The sequence below is a fragment of the Hyposmocoma kahamanoa genome, unplaced genomic scaffold (assembly GCF_003589595.1).
Source record: "Hyposmocoma kahamanoa isolate Upper Pololo Valley unplaced genomic scaffold, ASM358959v1 92, whole genome shotgun sequence".
Classification (NCBI taxonomy): Eukaryota; Metazoa; Arthropoda; class Insecta; order Lepidoptera; family Cosmopterigidae; genus Hyposmocoma; species Hyposmocoma kahamanoa.
In genome coordinates, this window is record NW_020654748.1 from 3,991,284 (window position 1) to 4,010,675 (window position 19,392).

General features: G+C 33.0%; 2 protein-coding genes across 2 annotated transcripts; both read right to left on the minus strand.

Moving 5' to 3' along the window:
- Positions 1-712: 712 nt before the first annotated feature.
- LOC113236788 (translation initiation factor eIF-2B subunit gamma) lies at positions 713-7,793 on the minus strand. The gene is made up of 5 exons (XM_026472966.1): positions 7,719-7,793; positions 7,477-7,642; positions 3,343-4,169; positions 1,374-1,603; positions 713-911 (listed from the first exon to the last, which is right to left on the minus strand). Exons 2-5 carry the CDS (start codon positions 7,634-7,636, stop codon positions 749-751), a joined length of 1,380 nt encoding a protein of 459 aa, XP_026328751.1. The 5' UTR covers positions 7,637-7,642; positions 7,719-7,793; the 3' UTR covers positions 713-748.
- Positions 7,794-9,730: 1,937 nt separating this feature from the next.
- Positions 9,731-18,117, minus strand: LOC113236398. The gene is made up of 17 exons (XM_026472434.1): positions 17,980-18,117; positions 17,320-17,835; positions 17,183-17,248; positions 16,845-16,908; positions 16,749-16,775; positions 16,645-16,677; positions 16,304-16,566; positions 15,887-16,029; positions 15,448-15,554; positions 14,297-14,409; positions 13,450-13,555; positions 12,985-13,097; positions 12,668-12,868; positions 12,153-12,586; positions 11,865-11,994; positions 11,504-11,783; positions 9,731-10,391 (listed from the first exon to the last, which is right to left on the minus strand). Exons 1-17 carry the CDS (start codon positions 18,040-18,042, stop codon positions 9,970-9,972), a joined length of 3,081 nt encoding a protein of 1,026 aa, XP_026328219.1. The 5' UTR covers positions 18,043-18,117; the 3' UTR covers positions 9,731-9,969.
- Between the last annotated feature and the right edge of the window lie 1,275 nt (positions 18,118-19,392).

Genomic DNA, 19,392 nt, shown 5'->3' on the forward strand with positions numbered 1-19,392 from the left:
TAGAACTCTACTCAATGCTCAAGTCAGGATTTGAGCACACTTGAGTATGATTTCAAGCACTGGAAATACGACCCTAATGGCAAGGACTTGAGTATGATTTTCAGTGCTCACTGCAACACTCAAGTCCTGACTTGAGTATTGAGTAGAGTTCTGGAACACGATCCTTAGAGTGCCTTTAAATTAGACGCCTGTAGAAGCTACAGTCGCGTCACTACTAATTTCCATAAAATAACGCGCAAAAGTAACGTACGTAAGACGCGACAGCGGCGCTCCTGCCGCGCTTCTGTACTCGTCTAATTCATAGGTTCCCAAAGTTTTTGGTTCACTAAAAGTGTACAAGTGTGTAGTAAAAGGTTAAGGAACATAAAAAAATTCAACGCTCACCATAAAAAATCACAAGGAAAAAAAACATAATGTAGTGGAATTTATATAGATAATTCAGGATTTTTTTTTCAAATGCGGTACCTACTGTAAACCTACTAAGCGCTTACCGCCTCCTAGGACTCTTCAGAGCCTACTAGGGGGCGGTAGGCACCAGTTAGGTAAACTATGTTCTAATTTGAAGGCGCCTTTATACTATGGATACCACTATTAGTGAGTGGAGCAGAACACTTCTCTAGAAATCATTCATCCTTGTATTGTACTTTGGTTCCATGGGACAGCGTACTTGTAGAACTTTGTTCAAAAAGCAAAATTTTCATAAAAACGTCCATATATTTAATCAAATATTAACAACAATGTAAATAAATTATCCCAAAGTTATCATATTATCAGTGGTTTCGGCATGCAACTGGTGGTTGCTAGAAGTGGTAGGTGGTACAACGTGGTGTGGTCCCACCAGGCAGTATTGCAGATTGCATCCAGTGTCGACCGTTGCACCGGTGTAGACTATGCAGTCTTGGAGTACACAACTGGGCACGAAATTGTTATAATTAGAAATAATTGAAAGTATGTAGAAAGGAAACTATTTTTTTAATTATCTTTTGTCTTAGGGAGTTTTCTTAGCTAATTAGTAATTTATTTTATTAATTTAACCCTGTCGATATTCGTTGGGACCAGACTTAATATTGAGTTTAAAAAAACATAGTTTCCGCGACACCTCAGTGCTGTTTAGGTCTTTTAAATTGCATCTTTAAAATGATTTATTTCAGTTTGGGGAGATTGCAGCTATTATATATAAAATGTAATTCCATGTAAACAATGCCAAATAAAAGCTTCGGCATTATTTTATTATAATTATTTCTCATAAAAGTTCACTTGTCACACACATACAAGGACACTCTAGTGGGTGACGAATTCGATGGTTCAATAAGTACAAATAAAAACCCTATTCGGTTCAGACGAAAAATGGTATCTATTTTTTTAACACTTACCCTTCTTTAACTGTAACATTGTTCATCAATATACAATTTGAAAGCCGTACTTTATTCTCAATGGTACAATTAGCACCAATAAAACTGTTCTTTATTGAAGTCTTTTCGCTGACCAAGCTCTTCGCTCCTACAGTACTGCTTTCATCAATTTGCTTTGTCTTAACATCACTGTCTGGATGTAACCTTTCTGATAACGCTGACCCCGTTAGTTCTTCCCATTGTGATAATATCTGAAAACATAAAATTAACATTTTAATAAACAATATTAATTTTACAACGTTGGTTTGTTTTTAAAAAAAATATATATACAGTGCTTCTATTTTCTCAATGTCCCCGGCAAACCTCGTTTTTCGGTTGTCGTCGGGTTTTATTCACTTGCCCTTTGCCTTCGGCATAGACCATACGTTTTCAATCGATTTGTTTTCGTTTTCATTAAATAAATTTAAAACTTTATTATATATTTATAACTGCTCAGACTAACAATTCTATAATTTTACAAGTTAATTTGACCACATTTACATTATTTCCTTTGAATAATCATATCCATTTGTTTGTATGTAACATAACACACAGTAAACGCTTCTGACACTATGTTATATCTGCACACTGTATTTGCCTATTATTGGGTTTACACTAGAGTAATTTCTGCAGTGTTATTTTATGTCCATGTTTAATAGTGTATTTCTGGTGGCGAATCTAATAAATAAATAAAATAAAAAATAAATAAATATTCGACTTGGAAGCATATAGAGTTGCTATTACATTTTTCTTATCAATGGGAGAAAAGCCGCTAAAGTCACAGGCATAATAGATAACAGTGTGTACTTGTATTTTTTACCATAAGTCGATACATTAAAGAAAAACAACAATGGTTATTTTCAAATCGTCCAAAAACGTGTTTCTGTGGCTTGTCAATCAAGAAATCAATGCAGATGAAGAAATGCATTCACATAATGACTGAATTGAAATAATTAACCGGAAAATTTTTAATTTTTTGTTATATAAAAGAAGCACACTTTGTTTACTTTATATTTTTGTTAACTTGCTTATTGACATGGAGTAAATGTTATTAAAAAAAGGGAAACAGTTTTACAGCTCTATATAGTTCACTTGGAAATCAAAACAAAACAACAAGAAAGTCTATTGTTCAAAATTCAAATGATTATACATAGGAAATGAAACTATTTTTCCGGATTTAAATCGCGTATATTTGTTTTTTCAAACAAACCGACGTTTCGGGGCCTTTACAGGTCCCATGGTTACGGTTGACAAATGATTATAGATTTTAAATGTAATAATTAATGGTATGGAAATTAATATTCGAGTGAATTCGGAAATCCGATGATTGCCGAGGGACATTGAGAAAATAGAAGCACTGTACGCTATTTAACGCGATAAAATTAATCTTTGCTGAGTTCAGAACTCTTAATGCCATGCATTCCCATGATTTAGGTTTCCTTAGATTAATGGATCTTTACACACGTGCGACTACATCCGGGGGTCTACTCTCGATATCCGTCCGAAACAATTAATGTCAAATAAGTAACATTCGCCAAAATTAAAAGACGAGTATCCAGTATGAAGCTTCATTCGCATCACGCGTCTTTTCATTTGGTCAAGTATTGCTTATTTGGCAGTAATTGTTTCGGACGGAGATCGAGAGTAGACCCCCTGATACAATCGCGACACATGTTTTTAATGATTCAACATAAGCGACTGCATCAACGCAGTCGCCCGTTGGCATTGATGCAACCGCCTATAAATAGTTGTGATGCAATCACGCGTTTATATCGACGCTGAAAATATTCTAGGAAGCTTTTTACAAGCCATATGTGTCCAACTTCTTCCAAAAGGTTATTTCTTTTGCAGTTCTGAGTTCAGTAACTCCAATTTTGTTAGTTTGCAAATATTATAAAGTATTGCTTCAAGGCGTATGTCAGTTTTTTATTGTAAATGAAGTATAACTCACCTTACTGTTAGCTAAATAGAATGAAGAAAGTGTATTAATCCTCATACCAAAAGTATTTTTATTTGGTATGTACGCATAGCACCTTAAAATATCATTACAATATACTCCTTTGCTGCCTAACTTATGGTCATTGAACGATGACATCTCTCGTATTTTATGTTCATACCCATGCTCTACAGCGAAATCGAAAATATCCTTCGTAGTGTCAATGTTCTTTTCTGAGGCACCTTTTTTATCCACTTGACTTTTAGGTTTCGATAACTGCTTTTTAACAATATATGGTACAAGTTCTCCTTTTACTGATATAAATTTATCTGAATCCACGAGGTAGTCTATGACCCATTTCTTCATAACATAGACATGTGCATCTAATAGTCTGCTATACATGCTTATAGAGTTGAATTTCTTAATCAAAATTCTAGGAATTGTTACATTCTCTTCAAAGTCACTGGCACTAGCTAAGAATACTAATCTATGAGTTTCCCTATCTATGCAGACCAAGTCTCTGTCCGGCTTCACTTTTGATTTTAGACCGGGAAGTTCTATCCATTCTTCTGGACCATTGTTGAAGAAAAGTGTAGTAAGAGAAGCATCATGTTTACGGTACAAATTCAGTACATCATTCAGGTCCACATTTGTAATCAGGTCCCCCGAAACAACCACTAAGTCTGTAGTAACTCTGTTACTAATGTTTTTCAATGAGTTTGCTGTTCCCCAGTCTTCATCGGATGGTATTACTATTAATTCGTATTTTATTTTCAAAGGGCATTTTTCTAAGGCATTAAGGATGTGTGATTTGTCTTCATCTAAGACCACAACCATTGTTTCTGCAAAAAAACACATGCACTTAAACATCAATATTAAATAGCTGATCAAATTAGAAGTTGTTTTGCAACTTGAAAAATAACTATCTGTAGGTGAGAGGTAAACAAACGACTTTAAGTATTTAGGTGTTTTTACAAACATAGATTTAGAATGCTAAAAATCACACAATGGTAAGAGATGTTGAGTCCTACTGTCTTGTTTGTTATTTATCATATTTTATCTGAAGATTGATTTTAAATGTCTAATTTTAAATGCAAAAAATAAGTCTAATTAAGTGCCCCATTCTCTTTTTATTTCTCCCCATTGTAAAAACATACTATTTGGCATTCACAGTTCTTTACCTACTAACCAATATAATAATTTGCACCCCTCACGGAGGAATGGCATAAGTGGAGTATGTCAAAAATGTTTATTGCTCCATTGGATACAGAAAAATATAACCCACATCCTCTCCAATTCTTGTACAGAGGATGTGAGTTTTATTTTGTATATCTTAGAGCATATAGGACTGGAGGCGTCATTGATAGGCAGTCCCCTCTGTCAAGGTACAAGCACAAAACAACCATCGCACAATAAACACTACTCTCGAATAGATGTTTTTTCATTTGCATTATCGAATTCACCGCGACAAGTGCTCCATGAAAAATGTCGTCTTGCGACATACAAACTTGCAAAAAAATCTCTGCTACATCCAGTCTAGCCAAGGATGGAATTACATTCCGTTTATTCTATTTTTAAACATTAATTACTAGTTTTCTATTTTAACACGTTTTTTAAAATGATCACATTGACTGAATTTATCGATTACATAGAAAATATTTGATTCGCTCTGGGCCTTTTGGAGGGAAAAGTGTCGTTTTTATTTTGACTTTCTATTATTTTGTGAAATCTAGTTTAAAGTGGAATAGGATAGTGCTATTGTGCCTTAATCGAAGATTAAAACGCGAAATTATACGAATCTCGAACTAAAATACCCGTATCGGCCCGTTCTAATCCAAGTACGCCGCCTCAAATTGCCTATCCCCTTTGTGGCGGCCATATTTACAGAAACATAATTAAACGAAGACATGGCTCAAAGGACTTGTATCCAAGCCAAAATTATTACTAAAAAAAAAATAGAAAATAATATACTATACATTTGACATAAGCATGCCTATGAAGTTCCTTAATTAACGACAGGCAACCACAGACAAAAAATGCAACACTTCATGAACGCTGTTTTTCCATTATTTATAGAGAAGCGACCGTGCTTTTTAGCCCCGATTTTTTCGATAGATTCGAAATTGATTTCTCCTTCGTATTGTATATTAAATAATACGTATTGTATATTAAATAATAATGTAATAAATTACAAATAATGAAAATAAATTGTAACTAATTGTTTTAATATAAATCATCATAAATCATACCGTCCTTTAAGAAAAAAATAAAAAGTACTTATACGAATTATACATACAATACACCTAAATTACAAAAGCTAACTGTGCTTACCCTACACGTAAGATATGCGCAAAAGACAGAAAGAGACCCCTTACGTCAATTTCAATTTTCGAACCACAAGCGATTGAAATATTTAGATTTAGAACAAAGAAACTATAGAGTTGATTTAATGTTAATCTTATTTTTAAAATGACTTTTTATTAAATGTTAGTAATAAATAACTAACAAAATATTGTTGTATTAATTTTATTGTTTGGAATTATCAATCAGAAGTCCGAAAATACATTTGCCCGAAATAATGTTTGCTCGAATTTTTGTAATCCCAAATGTATTTTTTAAGTTTATTTTAGGAATATTACAAAACAAACTAACTTATTATTTTCTTTGTAATAAGCAACCAAAATCCCCTGAAAGCAAAACGGTTTTGTTGTAAATCGGTTTTCGAGATTTTGAAACTTTGAGTTTATGTTTAGTTGGAATCTAGAACTTCGAAACATCGATACATTTCTTACAGCACGCCATAACTACCAACAGAGAGACACAACCATTTTCACATTTATAATACTTGTATGTACCTATGTATCTGCACAACTCTTATTACTTGAAATGAATTTGTGTAAAATTCAACATAATACTATAAAATTAATTAATATTGACATTAAGACTACTCCATCACAAGTACTTTTCATGAGAAGCAAATATGGTGCATTTTGTTATTTCCAGTAGAAGCTGAATATGGATAATTTTTGGGCCTTTGAATTGTGGCAAACAAAATTAAACAATACTGCAATGACTTTACAATTTAAGTAAAACAATACCACTGTTACACTATATAAAAAATTGCAAATACAAATCCTCTACATCCAGTCTAGACAAGAGTGGAATTACATTTTTCATATGTAAGTGATTAACCAGTATGTATTACATATCGACACTATCACATCGATAACTTTCCATATATATTATATTCGTGAGAATTGATTTATTTTTATAGGCCTATTCTGTGTATCGACATGACATGAATGTGTGTTTTATCTGTGTATTTGTAAAAATAAGCTAGTGTTGTTGATTTTAATATGTGTGAGACTATAGTGACATAACTCAATATTGCATTTGAGTGCACCTGTTTGTTTGTCTTACAACCCCCCCGCCCCAATAAGTGGCAGAAAGTTTTGTTCGAGAAATAACATTAATAAAGTGCCTCCCGTCCTATATGCTCTAAGTTGTATCTAATGAAGCAATAAACATTTTTGATGTAATTTCACTTATACCATTCTTATATGAGGAGTGCGAATATTAAGTCTGTGAAATTGTTGTGCAATAAAAGCAATATTTATGTTTGCTTTTTATATTGTACTTAGGACTTAACAGTGACCTCTCTAGGCTTTTACAACAGTGCTTGTGTTCAACCTTTGCCAGTCAACCAAGTGGCAATTTTGTGTATGATACCCAGTGACGGGAGAAGCAAGCCATGCCACCAGGTAGTAAGCAGCATGGTCATCCATAACAGTTGCAGTGTCACTCATAGCTACAAATCACAAAGATCTGAGGGGAATTGCCACTGCGCATGTCACTTAGTGACATAAGTTGGTAAGTCCTGTGTGCCTGTAATTTCACCACTACCCTTACCCTTCGAAATAAACTACAGTAATGCTGACATTACTGCTTGGTGGCAGAAATAGGTAAGGTACTTGCCTGGACAAACTCTTTCACAAGGAACTGTACTGCTACTAAAGAGCAAGTGATTTACTGGCAATGTCTGTAAAATTACACTCTCTTACTTTTTATCCTTCAATAGGTTGTTGTTATCAACTACAACATGCTCTCTATTTAACACGATACTGATAGCTCTATTTGCGGCTAATTTACCTTGGAAACCAATTTTTTCCAGCATGTTCAATGAGTACCATAGTATTGGGTATGGTCCAACAGGTAGCAGGCATTTTGAGACGTTTCCGCCCACATCAGGTAGCCGGGACCCTCGGCCTGCAGCCAGCACTACAGATTGAAACTCTAATATTTTATGCATATCCGCCTGGAAAGTAACAATCACTTAATTTAAATATCAAGCAGAGAGGTTAGAACTTACAAGTAAAAATGTGTTTTCTCACCTTTAAAACAGAAGTTACCTTTTAAGAAATTAGTAGATTTTTTAAATACTTTATTTAATTTAAACTAGCCAGCATTCATGTATTTCTAGTACAATAAAAGTGAAATTCTTTTGCATGATCCATACGTTCATTTGGTACAATCTTTCTAATTTGTGATTTGGTAATTGACAGTGACACGAGTAGATGACGCAGTTGTAGAGATGAGGAGTTATTTAACTCGATTAACTCGAGTTACTCCCACAACGAGTCAACTCGAGCTACTTTTTATGAACTAGCTCGGTTCGAACCATTTCAGGATTTACTATCCAATAATGAGTTTTTTTCCCACTCTTAAGTTTATTATAAGTACGGTAAAAATTAAATTTTTAACATCCAATTTATGTAAATAATTACTTAATTTGAATTTGTTCTAATTCTAAATCTTGGTTTTGTTTTTGTTAATGTTAAAATGTTTTCGACTGAAGGGCTTTGTATCCAGGTCATGCAATAAATTTTAAAAAAGTACGTATACCATGTTTTCGACTGAAGGACTTTGTATCCAGGTCATGCAATAAAAAAATAAATCGCTCAAGTCTTTCGACAGTTTGTCGGTTGATATGGTTGATATAGAAACTGGAGAATTAGCAAGTAATACTGATGCGTGTTCATTACGTCATACGTGTCATATTTCACATAATGTGTATTATATCATACATACATGAGTTGAAATATTCCTAAAATCAAGAGCATGTTTGTTGCTTTTGTGCCTCAGGAAATAATCAACAATGGCATTTTGAAAAAATATTTAGGGTACTATTAACGTACAATTTTTTGGAATAATAAATATTTTATAATTAATATATACTTAATAACTGGTAAGTAATTAGAAATATACCGAAAGACGAAATTATTATAAAATATTTAGCCATTATTACTGAGAATTATTACCTTCGCTTCGTGTGAACGATCGCCCTGGATCAGATGGGTCATATTCATCTAAAATGTAAATTTGCAGGTAATTTTTGTCACTAACATTTTTCGTGGTTAAAAATATAATTAAATACAATAATATTATGTTATACCGTTAAAATTATATACTGCTGGTATTCTTATGTCAAAAACCATTAATTTACTCTAGAATTTTAATAAATTATAATAGCTTTTTTTGAACAATTAAAATTTTAACAATTTTACATTCTATGTAATTTTAAATGTCACATCTCTCGGGTGTAGAACTCAACGGACCATTACAACCGGTTAGCATGCTGTTAGCAGATAAATTCATGAAGTTGACATATTGTGACTGTAATATTAATGTAGTTATTAGAATTTTAATAAATAATTACATTTTAAAACGGTAACGTTTAAAAAAATAATTTTAAATTACTGTAACAGTCTTTTTTCCGTTTCGTTACGCAAATCGAACGTTACAGATTCATTAAAAACAAATAATAATCAATTTTAATGTAGGCATAATAATTGTTCTATCAACGAATGTATCATAGACATATGCCTATTTTAAAACCTCAGCTGTGATTTTGATCGCACCTCAATTTCAGGTACATTTAATTTGAAATGGAGGTACGAAAAAAGAAGTAAAAATAATGTAAGCCTACAAGAGATAATAAATTTAAATGGAAATCCTGTGTATATATATATAGGTACTACTAGTGCTTTAAAACAAAAAGCTAAAAAAATGTATTCTGATTTTGACATAAACTAACGAAGGGTGAGACAACAAAATTATCGGCTGAAAATAAAAACCTTGACAACTTTTCTATTATGCCTAGAAAAAAAAATTAATTATGTTAAACTATTGTGCCCAAGTACATAAGTTCCGTTTTGTTATTTTTGTTACTTTCCGCTTCGTTTCTGTTTAGTTACAAGTACAATTTAAATGAATATGACCCAGATACATTCTGCTTCTATGAACAAACATCGATCTTGTTTTATCGTAACCTACATATTATTTGATTTACAAGCAATATACAGTACAAATTTGAAATAAAGTTTAATAAACTTTTCAACAATTCTTATCGGAAGGTTACATCAATAAATATGAAGCTTAAAAACCACGATGTTGTACAAAAACACCAACAAACTTTCAGCGAGAATAGCTATTAATCTCAACCATTGTAAAGAAATTTCCATTGTAAAGAAAATTTATATCAAATAAAACACGAAGTAGTCATAAACTGGTTTTCGGAAACAAAGAACTTTACATAATAAATAAAATTTAAATAAATAATACTTAGTCATCAGAGAAAATAAATCATTCCGACCCGAATTTAGCATTTGAAAAAGAATTTTGTGAACCTCCTTCATATAGTTGTGTTATGTCATAACTTGCACTTGCAACTGAATCAGGATGTTTGTCGTCTTGGATTGTAAGCGTCTTTGATATATTTGTTTTCGCAGTTAGAATGTTTTCTTCTTCACCCTCAGCTTCAATTATGTTCGTATCATCGTTCTCCTTGATATATTGATTAATGTATTCTTTTAAAATGGATGATACCATTGCAATGTTAGAGTTCTTTTTAGGTTTGTCGTACTGCGAACCCTTACCACATACAATTAGCGAATCTTTGTGAGATACAAATGATTCTACGAGATTGGCGTCGCATATACTTATTGAATCCTTCGGAGCCAATGTGTCTGTTACTTGATCAGCTGCAAATTGTTCGCTTTTCACACCTGGATGAAAACCAGGTTTTTGTGTTGGTTGTGGAACACAATAATTTTTTAGAGGAAACACGGTAATAAGCTCTACCTCCGAGTTGATAATAGTTATTTATTAAGGAAGACTGCAAAGTTGTTGTTTGACGTGAGTGCTTGTATTGGAACCTGAACAAGCGAAGAGTCTTAAGATTAGATGAGATATATTAAGATAAGATAAGAAGATTAGATATATTAAGATAAGAAGAAGAAAATAGAATCAGAATTTCAAATCACGATCACGAGACGGAAAACAACTTTGCCGCCGAGCGAAACATACTCGATAATTCGAGCCGAGTTAGTATCGACTCTTAGGGTCGTATTCCAGAACTGTACTCAATGCTCAAGTCAGGATTTGAGCAGACTTGAGTATGATTTCAAACACTGGAAATACGACTCTAATGGCAAGGACTTGAGTATGATTTCTAGTGCTTTGAATCATACTCAAGTCCTGACTTGAGTATTGAGTAGAGTTCAGTTAGACTCCTTCGCTTGCTCAGGTTTCAATACAAGCACTCGTGTCAAACAACAACTTTGCGGTCTTGCATAACAAATAACTATTTTGACTATAGAAATTGTGGTGCTATTAACAGGTATAAACTTTTACCATAGCTACTAGGGCTTTCACTTTTCACATCTTTTCAATCCCAGTCACGAAAATTTCGAGTTTCGATAAATTTTTGGCATTCTCGAGACTCGAGACTGATGTCTTCAATCTCGGGAATATTAGTCATTTAATTAAAAACTATTAAAAATGTACTAAACCATCAGCTATTTTTTAATCTGGCTAAGTGTACATTAAAATGTACTAATTATTATAATTTTATGCTGCAGGCCCAAGAAAATTTGCTCGCAGCTTTGAATGAAAAACGTATTTTTTCTAGATAACCCATGTTTATGTAAAATACGCTATGTATTCTAAATTCGAATGAAATTTTATCATTTTAATGTACACTTGAAGTTTACGTGATCATATGAATAATGTTTTCTGGGTCTGAATAATTTCATATATTATATACATTTTGATGTACACGGTGCCATAGAAGGTTAAATATTGAAAACTAAAATCGAATATATGAAGGGAACTTTACCCTTTATGGATGAGTTAATGGTACATGACTCCTCTCTGAAACATTCACACGATTGTAAATCTGCTTCTTGGATGCTAGTTTTTTGGACTTTATTGTCTAGAAAGCTCGCACGGGCACTGCTTGGCTGAAGACTGGAGCGAGCAACACTATTATACAACAGATCTTCGAAGATATCAATAGCTCCCGAGTCCTCTACTTGTGGTGCTAAAAATTTCTCCGGTGGCTTTTCATTACATGGAATGCAAGGTTTTTCTTCAATGATTTCATCAATTTTATACACCTGAAATACGAATTTTTAAAAATTCAATAAAAAAAGACTTCAAATCCCTGTTAAAGCGACAAAATTCAAAATATAATTCACCTTGCCATCGGTGCCAGTCATAAGTTTTGTTTCTCGTCTTAAAGAATTGACTACGATTGCAGCTTGCATTAGATCCACATTGTTCATTTTAGTATGTGATCCTCCGCAATATCTTGTACATACCTTTGTCCTTAAGAAAATAGAGTTTAGTGATTTATAATCAACGCAAAATATCATTTATAGCTTTACATATATAAGAGTCATGACATACCTTGATTTTATTGAAAAGCACTTCTCGAACTGTAAATTAAATAGCATTACCAAAATTTACCAATCACTAAAAGTTACCTTAATTCCTTTGGATGTGACATCTGGAATTTCCGACAGCATATTCCATGATGGTCACCGTCCTGGTTTGGCATAGTTTTATTTTCTGCGTAACCAGTAGACACTTTAGACGGTTGAGTAACTTGATCGCCTATACTTGCCGTTTCTTTTTGAGGAATTTCAACACCTATTGACTGTGGTCTGATTGCAGGCAATATTGGAAGAATACATTCTTCCGTGTCCATATATGCAGGAGCAGCACATGATAAACATGTCGCATCTCGATGAAGCTTTCTTGCCAAAGCTGCAGCTTTCGGCTCTCCAACAATTTCAGCTATGTAGCTGATTTTGTGTTTTAATTTTTGCAGATTGTTTTTTATACTAGTGCGTAATAATTCAAGAACTTGAATGTCAACTTTTTGGTCTAGTTTATCTTCGAGGTTTTCTATAGCTTCCTACAAGCAGAAAAATTATGTAGTAATTTTAAAGGACCAATTTGTTACAAAATATTACATCGTTATTTTTGCGTTACATACTTGCCATACAATTTCTTCATCGTGTATTCTTTTGCGAATAACATCCGCGTTTTTTTCAAATTCCTTTATATTAGCGACAAATTCTTCTTGAGTAACCAGACCATTTAAAAGTTCTATGCCTGCTTTATCACGGAAAGCGTCTTCTACTTCATCGCGATCCGCTTTCGTATCACGTAATAATTCAATTTCTTGATGTATATACTGAAATAAGAATAAACGGGTCAGTAAAATAAAATAACGCTAAATTTGCTCCTTACTTGGTGTGAAATGTTAAGAGAATTAAACCTATTGGTAATAATTTTAAGAATATATCTTACTTCTAAATTGTGTGAAAGTTCATCTTGAACCAGAAAGATTTCTTTTTGTTCAACAATTCCTCTATCTATTTGATCTTGTAAATTTCTTATGTAATTATTTAGTTCCACTGAAACTGGATTAACGTTATCGTATGAGTTATGGTTTAACGGTTGTCCATTGTGTCATTGTGAATGTTTGAATCTAAAAGTAAATATTATGGCCTCCACCTACTTAATATGAATTTGTGTTATGCATTTATTACGTATTGCCGACAGGCAATTTTATTATTTTATTATTGAGATCTTTCTGTAAGAGTCTAATATCGCTTTGATCTTGAAAGATCAGGCAAGCAGTAGTAAAACTTGTATTTTCATTATAAAACAATAACCAATCTATCGATGAAATTGTTTCTACATAATGTGCCACTCTAATGTATTAATATAATGCCCGATATTATTGGGACAATGGAGTATAGGGATTATTACGTTCGGCCTCTCCACCGCCTCTATTTGCCACAGCTTCAGATACTTCTTCCAATCCGGCTTCCAGGTCCATTTGCATTTGCGTCAATTGTTCTCGAAAGATTGACACCTTCAATGTAAGAATTTACATTCAATGTTTTTCAGTTTTTGAAATTCCATGGATCGAGATAATCGGGATAAAGATAACGCTAGTAAACTAATACAAAAGGCACATAATATGATTAATTAGTTTCTTGACTTTGATATTTTATTTTTGCGCTGAAACACGTTCATTGTAGTCGTGTAAGTATTTTTTTATTAGTTATATTGCTACTGCAAAAAAGAAAGGACATAAATATCAAACTAAAAAGTTTACAAGACGTGTAAAAATAACCAATTTATAAAAGTTTTATTTCATAACTATCTTTACGTAAACTATCCATTTTAGGCGAGGCATGAAAATTCAACACAACTAAGTCAGCAACAACAACATTTTTGATAAAATTGAATTTTAAGTTCTTGCTTTTTACGCCAATATATGAGGCAACAGACGCTGATTTAACTCCAGTCAGGTCGAAAGATTTCTTCTTTGTATTTGTTCGATCTTTGTATCAATAATAATAACTGACTAGATGAGTAAAAACATCATGATATTCAATAAAATAAATTTTACGAACATTCATCCTCGAAGTATCGGTACGTACAATCAACAGCACATCAAGCTATGCACAATATTGTCTCGAGTGCAATGGAACAAGATTCGTTAATGTGTAGCGTGATATGCTGCCGTCTGTACATTACTCTGGTTGCAATTGTTACTAGCAGGTAAAAATATGATACGGGGCAGCTCATATACACAATGGAACTTTACCTGGGATGCAAATCCTAAGTCTATGGCATTTAATCGATTGATGTATTTTTCAACTACAGATCCCAATTCTTCAACCCGTTTGTAGGCGCCTTGAGATTCATGTACTGTTCTTTCTGGTCAAAAGCAAAATATACATGAGGTAGGTATACAGGATACATGGAACTAGTACAAAATTGATGCAAAAGAAAATTGCCATAAAGCGAGTGATGTTTCGCTTGTCTGTACCTGGATTAATAATGGGTATAGCAGAAGAAGCACGAGATTAAACGAGATCTCTCAGAAAAATATGCAATGTACCAGAGCGAAGAATACTGTGGGAAGTGCATAATGTGGTCTGAAAGATGTAGTGACAAAAATAGAAAAGCGTGTGTTGCGGTGGTTTGGACAAATGGAACGGATAAATATGATAAATGTACATTAACGAAGAACATAAAGAGTTGCGTGAAAAGCATCATTGGAAGAGGACGGTTACGAAGAATATTTTGAGGGCTATATGAAAAGACCGATGAATGTAAGTGATGCAAAAAATGTTTGTTAGGATCGTGCTAAGTGGCGATCGACAGGCACTTCTATGAAAATTCAAAGGCGTGAATATAAGCATAAGTGTTAGATAACCGCACGGATTATCTGAGTCCTGATTTTGATTCAAATAGGAATCGATCCGATCGGGTAGTCTCGAAATGAGATGGGTTTCTGAGCGAGAACATGAACCTGATTCCTACTACATCTTTCTAATTTGTGAGTTTAATCAACTATTGTTCCGATTAGAAATGTCAAGTTTTCGATCGGCCAGTTGTGAATAGCAATTATGCGCCTCGACTCGGAAAAGAAGCAGTTTCCGATCGGGTGAGGCAATCAAAATCAAGATGCTGATCTCAGTCTTGGGAATTCTATGTACCGAGTTCCAGAGCATCGATTATTAACTCTGGGGCACTTAAACCTAGAACGCCGAGACCAGAACCAAGTTGGTTTGCCAAACTGGTCCTAACCCGGACCCTTGAAATCTAACGTCCACAATGCAAACCGTTATGCCACCGAGGCCGCCGAATTAACGCTGTATGTGAAGTTCTTTGACCGTTAAATTACAAATGGTCAACATTGACTTAGTTTATTTTAACAATAATTGAAGAAATTATCGAGTGTAAAATTACCCAGTTTTCTCAAAATTTCTTTTGCATGACGAGAGCTTTCAGCGATTTCTTCAATTTCATTATTGACTCTAGTGTATATTTCTGTACTTAGTTCGTTTATACAAGTGCTGCAAAAGAAAATTAAAAATATCTGTAAATATTCCCTGTATTTGCTGTTTATTCCTTCTTGACCATATTGAGGCGAAGATCAGGCGCCGCCTTTCTGAACGCTTCAGCAGATATTTAAATTTTTATAAGATGATCATAGATTTTCAAAAACTTTAAAATCTAAAAGTTACTTTTGGTCTTTAGTAACACTTGTTTTGGCTATAATATTTATCTTGTCAATAGTGGTCATTGATTTCAGAACCCGTTCAGATCGTCCTTGTCAAAGTTTTCAAAACATCATGCTTGTAGTAAATATTTATTTATGTATGTACCCAGTTACGATTTGTCTTACCGTAATTGGTCATGCGTTACAACATTCTTTGTTTCGTGTTCATCTGGCATTGCATAGTTTCCACCATACTTCCTTGGACTCGATGATTTGCTTGAATACGGCTTAGAAGAAGTTGTATGTATAGTGTTAAGGGATGATGATTCCTTTGAATAGTAAAGAGATACAGGATTTTTATAACGATAAATTGATTTAAATATTACAATACACTACTAAACCTCTACTACACGTGTATGTTACAAGTATGCTAATTAAATTATTTTTCATCCAACCAGAACGTTAAGGAAAACTTATTGGACGTTGTATATATTTATTTGACCAAAGATACAAAGGTATCCAATACATAAGTTTGTACCTATGTGTTGGATACCTTTGTATCTTTGGTCTGTTAAGACTGTTTTGATTACATGACACACTCACATGGAGTCTGGTGAGGTCTGTCAACATTTCCGTAATGTTCTCTATTGCCTTTTCAGTCGCTTCAAGTCGAGCGGACAATTTTAAGGCAGTCATGGCATCCGTTAAAGAAGCTCCACCTTCGCGAAGTTCTTTCATAAGCTTTATGTTTTCCGGGAAATCCGGAGATTCTGTTTGGAATTTGTTTTGAAGGTCTTGAACTGCCGTTTGTAAGTCTTTGAATTCTTGTTGTGATACAACAGCTAGATTACGACTTCCTTTGTGTCCTTTGAGCAGAAATAAGAAGTTATAACGGTCTGTCGATTTTATAAAATATCACGTTCGAAATGCATCATAGGACTTACTGACAGTTTCATCTTCTCGTAAACTATTTTCAACTGTAAAAGTATTTTTATTTCAGATATGTTCTCGTATAGTAATAATTATAATAAAAATAATGTTGTCTCACCTATAAGTAGTTTTTCAAACTCTAAATCTGTAATGTAATGAAAATGTTTACATTTAATTGAAAACAATGCATACGACTTGTTATTTAAATGTATACCGGTTCTTTCCACAGAAGCCATCGGGGTTGGTGACGCTATTCTTTCTTCATGAGAATCGTGCCTCTGTAAATCAGGGTTTATTTACTTTCAATAACAAATATGATTATTTTTATTTAACTTTTACGATTTTCACACATTATTTGATTTTTAGTTCGGGATTTAATCATTTGTATATAACATATTTTAATAACTTCGACGTTTCGGACGTCTGAAACGTCAAAGTAATTAAAATATGTTTTATACATGATTAAGTCCCGAACTACAGTTTGGGATTTGACAGATCGTGTGATTAAAATGCATTGTCAGATTTGATTCTATCACTAAAATCGTCCTTTACCTGGTGAATGACACGAAGAACAAGTTCTCTCTGTTCTTCTAACTTTTCTAGAAGATTATAATATTTCTGTAATCAAATAAGTTTAATATAATAAATCTCATGTAAAAAAATACTGCACAATAATTTTGGAACACTACCTTTCTTTCTTCTGACGTGAGTTCAGAACTAGATGAAACTTTATGTTTTAATAACTGTGTTATTTTTTGTTCCGCTGAAGTGGTTGTCATGGTATCAGAAAGGGATTTTCTAAAGGATGAATTCTCGTTGGCCATTTTCATTCTAATTTTATGATTCGAATCAAGATTATCAGGAGAAGCTTCAGACTTTTCGGTGGTTTCGTCTCTGGATCTAGTATTTTTGTTATGTTGGACTTTTCCTTCTGTTGTAGCCTTAGCATGCATAGCATGAGTTAAACTTTTCCCACCTAATGAAACGTTGCCATCGGGGAATCCAGTTTTCCTTCCTTTTGCTACTTTATCAATTTTTTTATGATTTTTATCGCCAAGCTGAACTTCAGTTACAGTTATTTTCGAAGAGTTTACTGTTAGTGTTTCTGATGGAACTTCAACTGTAACATGGCGTTCAAGTATTCGCAGTTGTCTTGCCAATAAAAACAAGGTAGTTTGTACAAGTTTGAAGTTCACCCAATTTGACTGCAATTTAAATAAATATTGTACTGTCATTACTAGATAACTTTGACCGAACTAACCTGGATTTTTATTAAAATCCATTGACTAGTAATATGACCTGTTATATGTAATGAATACTAATTTCAAAATAACGAATATCGTACTCACTTCTTCACTTCCAAAAGACCTCTCTATCATTTCTTTAACACTCATAATACTTGTAGTAGACATGTTGTTATTGTCACCAAAAATATTCAATGCAATGTAAGTATTTATATTTCAATATTTGTAAAATTAAGGGGCAAACTAGTTGGTCTTGAGTTTAAAAATAAAAATAGAATGACGTCATAACAAAATTTTAGAGACATTTATAAGTCCAGGTATTTATTAAAACTTTTAAAAAATACTGAAATAAAATTCATGTCACATTTTCGTAAACCTACAGCATTCTATGGTATTTAATTTACGAAAAACAAGAACCAGCGTTTTAACTATTTTTAATAAGATAAAAACTCAATTACAATTTAGGTAAGTAACATACATAGTATTTAAAAAAAACATCGACTACCTATTATGCCAAGAAAGAGGAGAGCTTTTTGTCAATTAGAAATAATTAACACAATTAAGTAAATAATAAAATTTACGTTCTGGTTAATAACTTCCTTAACATGGACAAAACAAGGTGAACTAAGCTTAACACCTAACTTAAATATATAAGCTAATTAAATTAAACCACGTAAGCTAAACAAGTCACTAAGAAAATTAATGTTTATTACTTAAATAAGAAATAACGCGCAGAAAGTCCTAAGGATTGGTATTAAAATCAGGGTCATAACAGATAAAACTTAAAACATGGAACTACCACTTATTCTGCCACTTAGCGAAACGCCAATTAATCACATTACATAAGAAATAATGTATATAAAAACCAAGTGTTGGTGTTAAAATCACCAATTCAATAGCAGTTAAAACCTAAAACGTGGAACTACTGCCTACAGTTGTCACTTAAAATGTAAGCAAGTTGGTAACATTAAATAACACACAATGCTCATAAAGTCCAAAAAAAGTTTATAAAAAAGAAAGTACACATTTTGGTGCTAGAATGAGGGTCGTAGTAAATAAAACCTAAAACGTGGAACGTGAAACTACCACTTAAAATTGTCTCTTAAAATAAATGAAAGATAATTACGTGAAATATGTAATAAAGTGTTAAGTCTTGATAAATCAGGCTCGCAACAGATAAAACGTAAAACATGGAACTATCACCAAACTTTGACACTCAAAATACATGAAAGTGAATTATGCAAACTAAGAAATAAAGCGCATAAGCTCCAAGACTTGGTGTTAAAATCAAAGTCACGGAAGTTAAAACCTGAAACGAGGAAGTACTACCTACAGTTGTTACTTAAAGTAATTAAAGATAAATTACGTGAAATAAGTAATGAAGTGCATAAAGTCTAACAAATAAAAAGTAAAACGTGGAACTATCACCAAACTTTGTCACTTAAAATAAATGTAAGTTAATTATGCAAACTAAGAAATAATGCGCATAAACTCTAAGACTTTGTATTAAAATCAGGG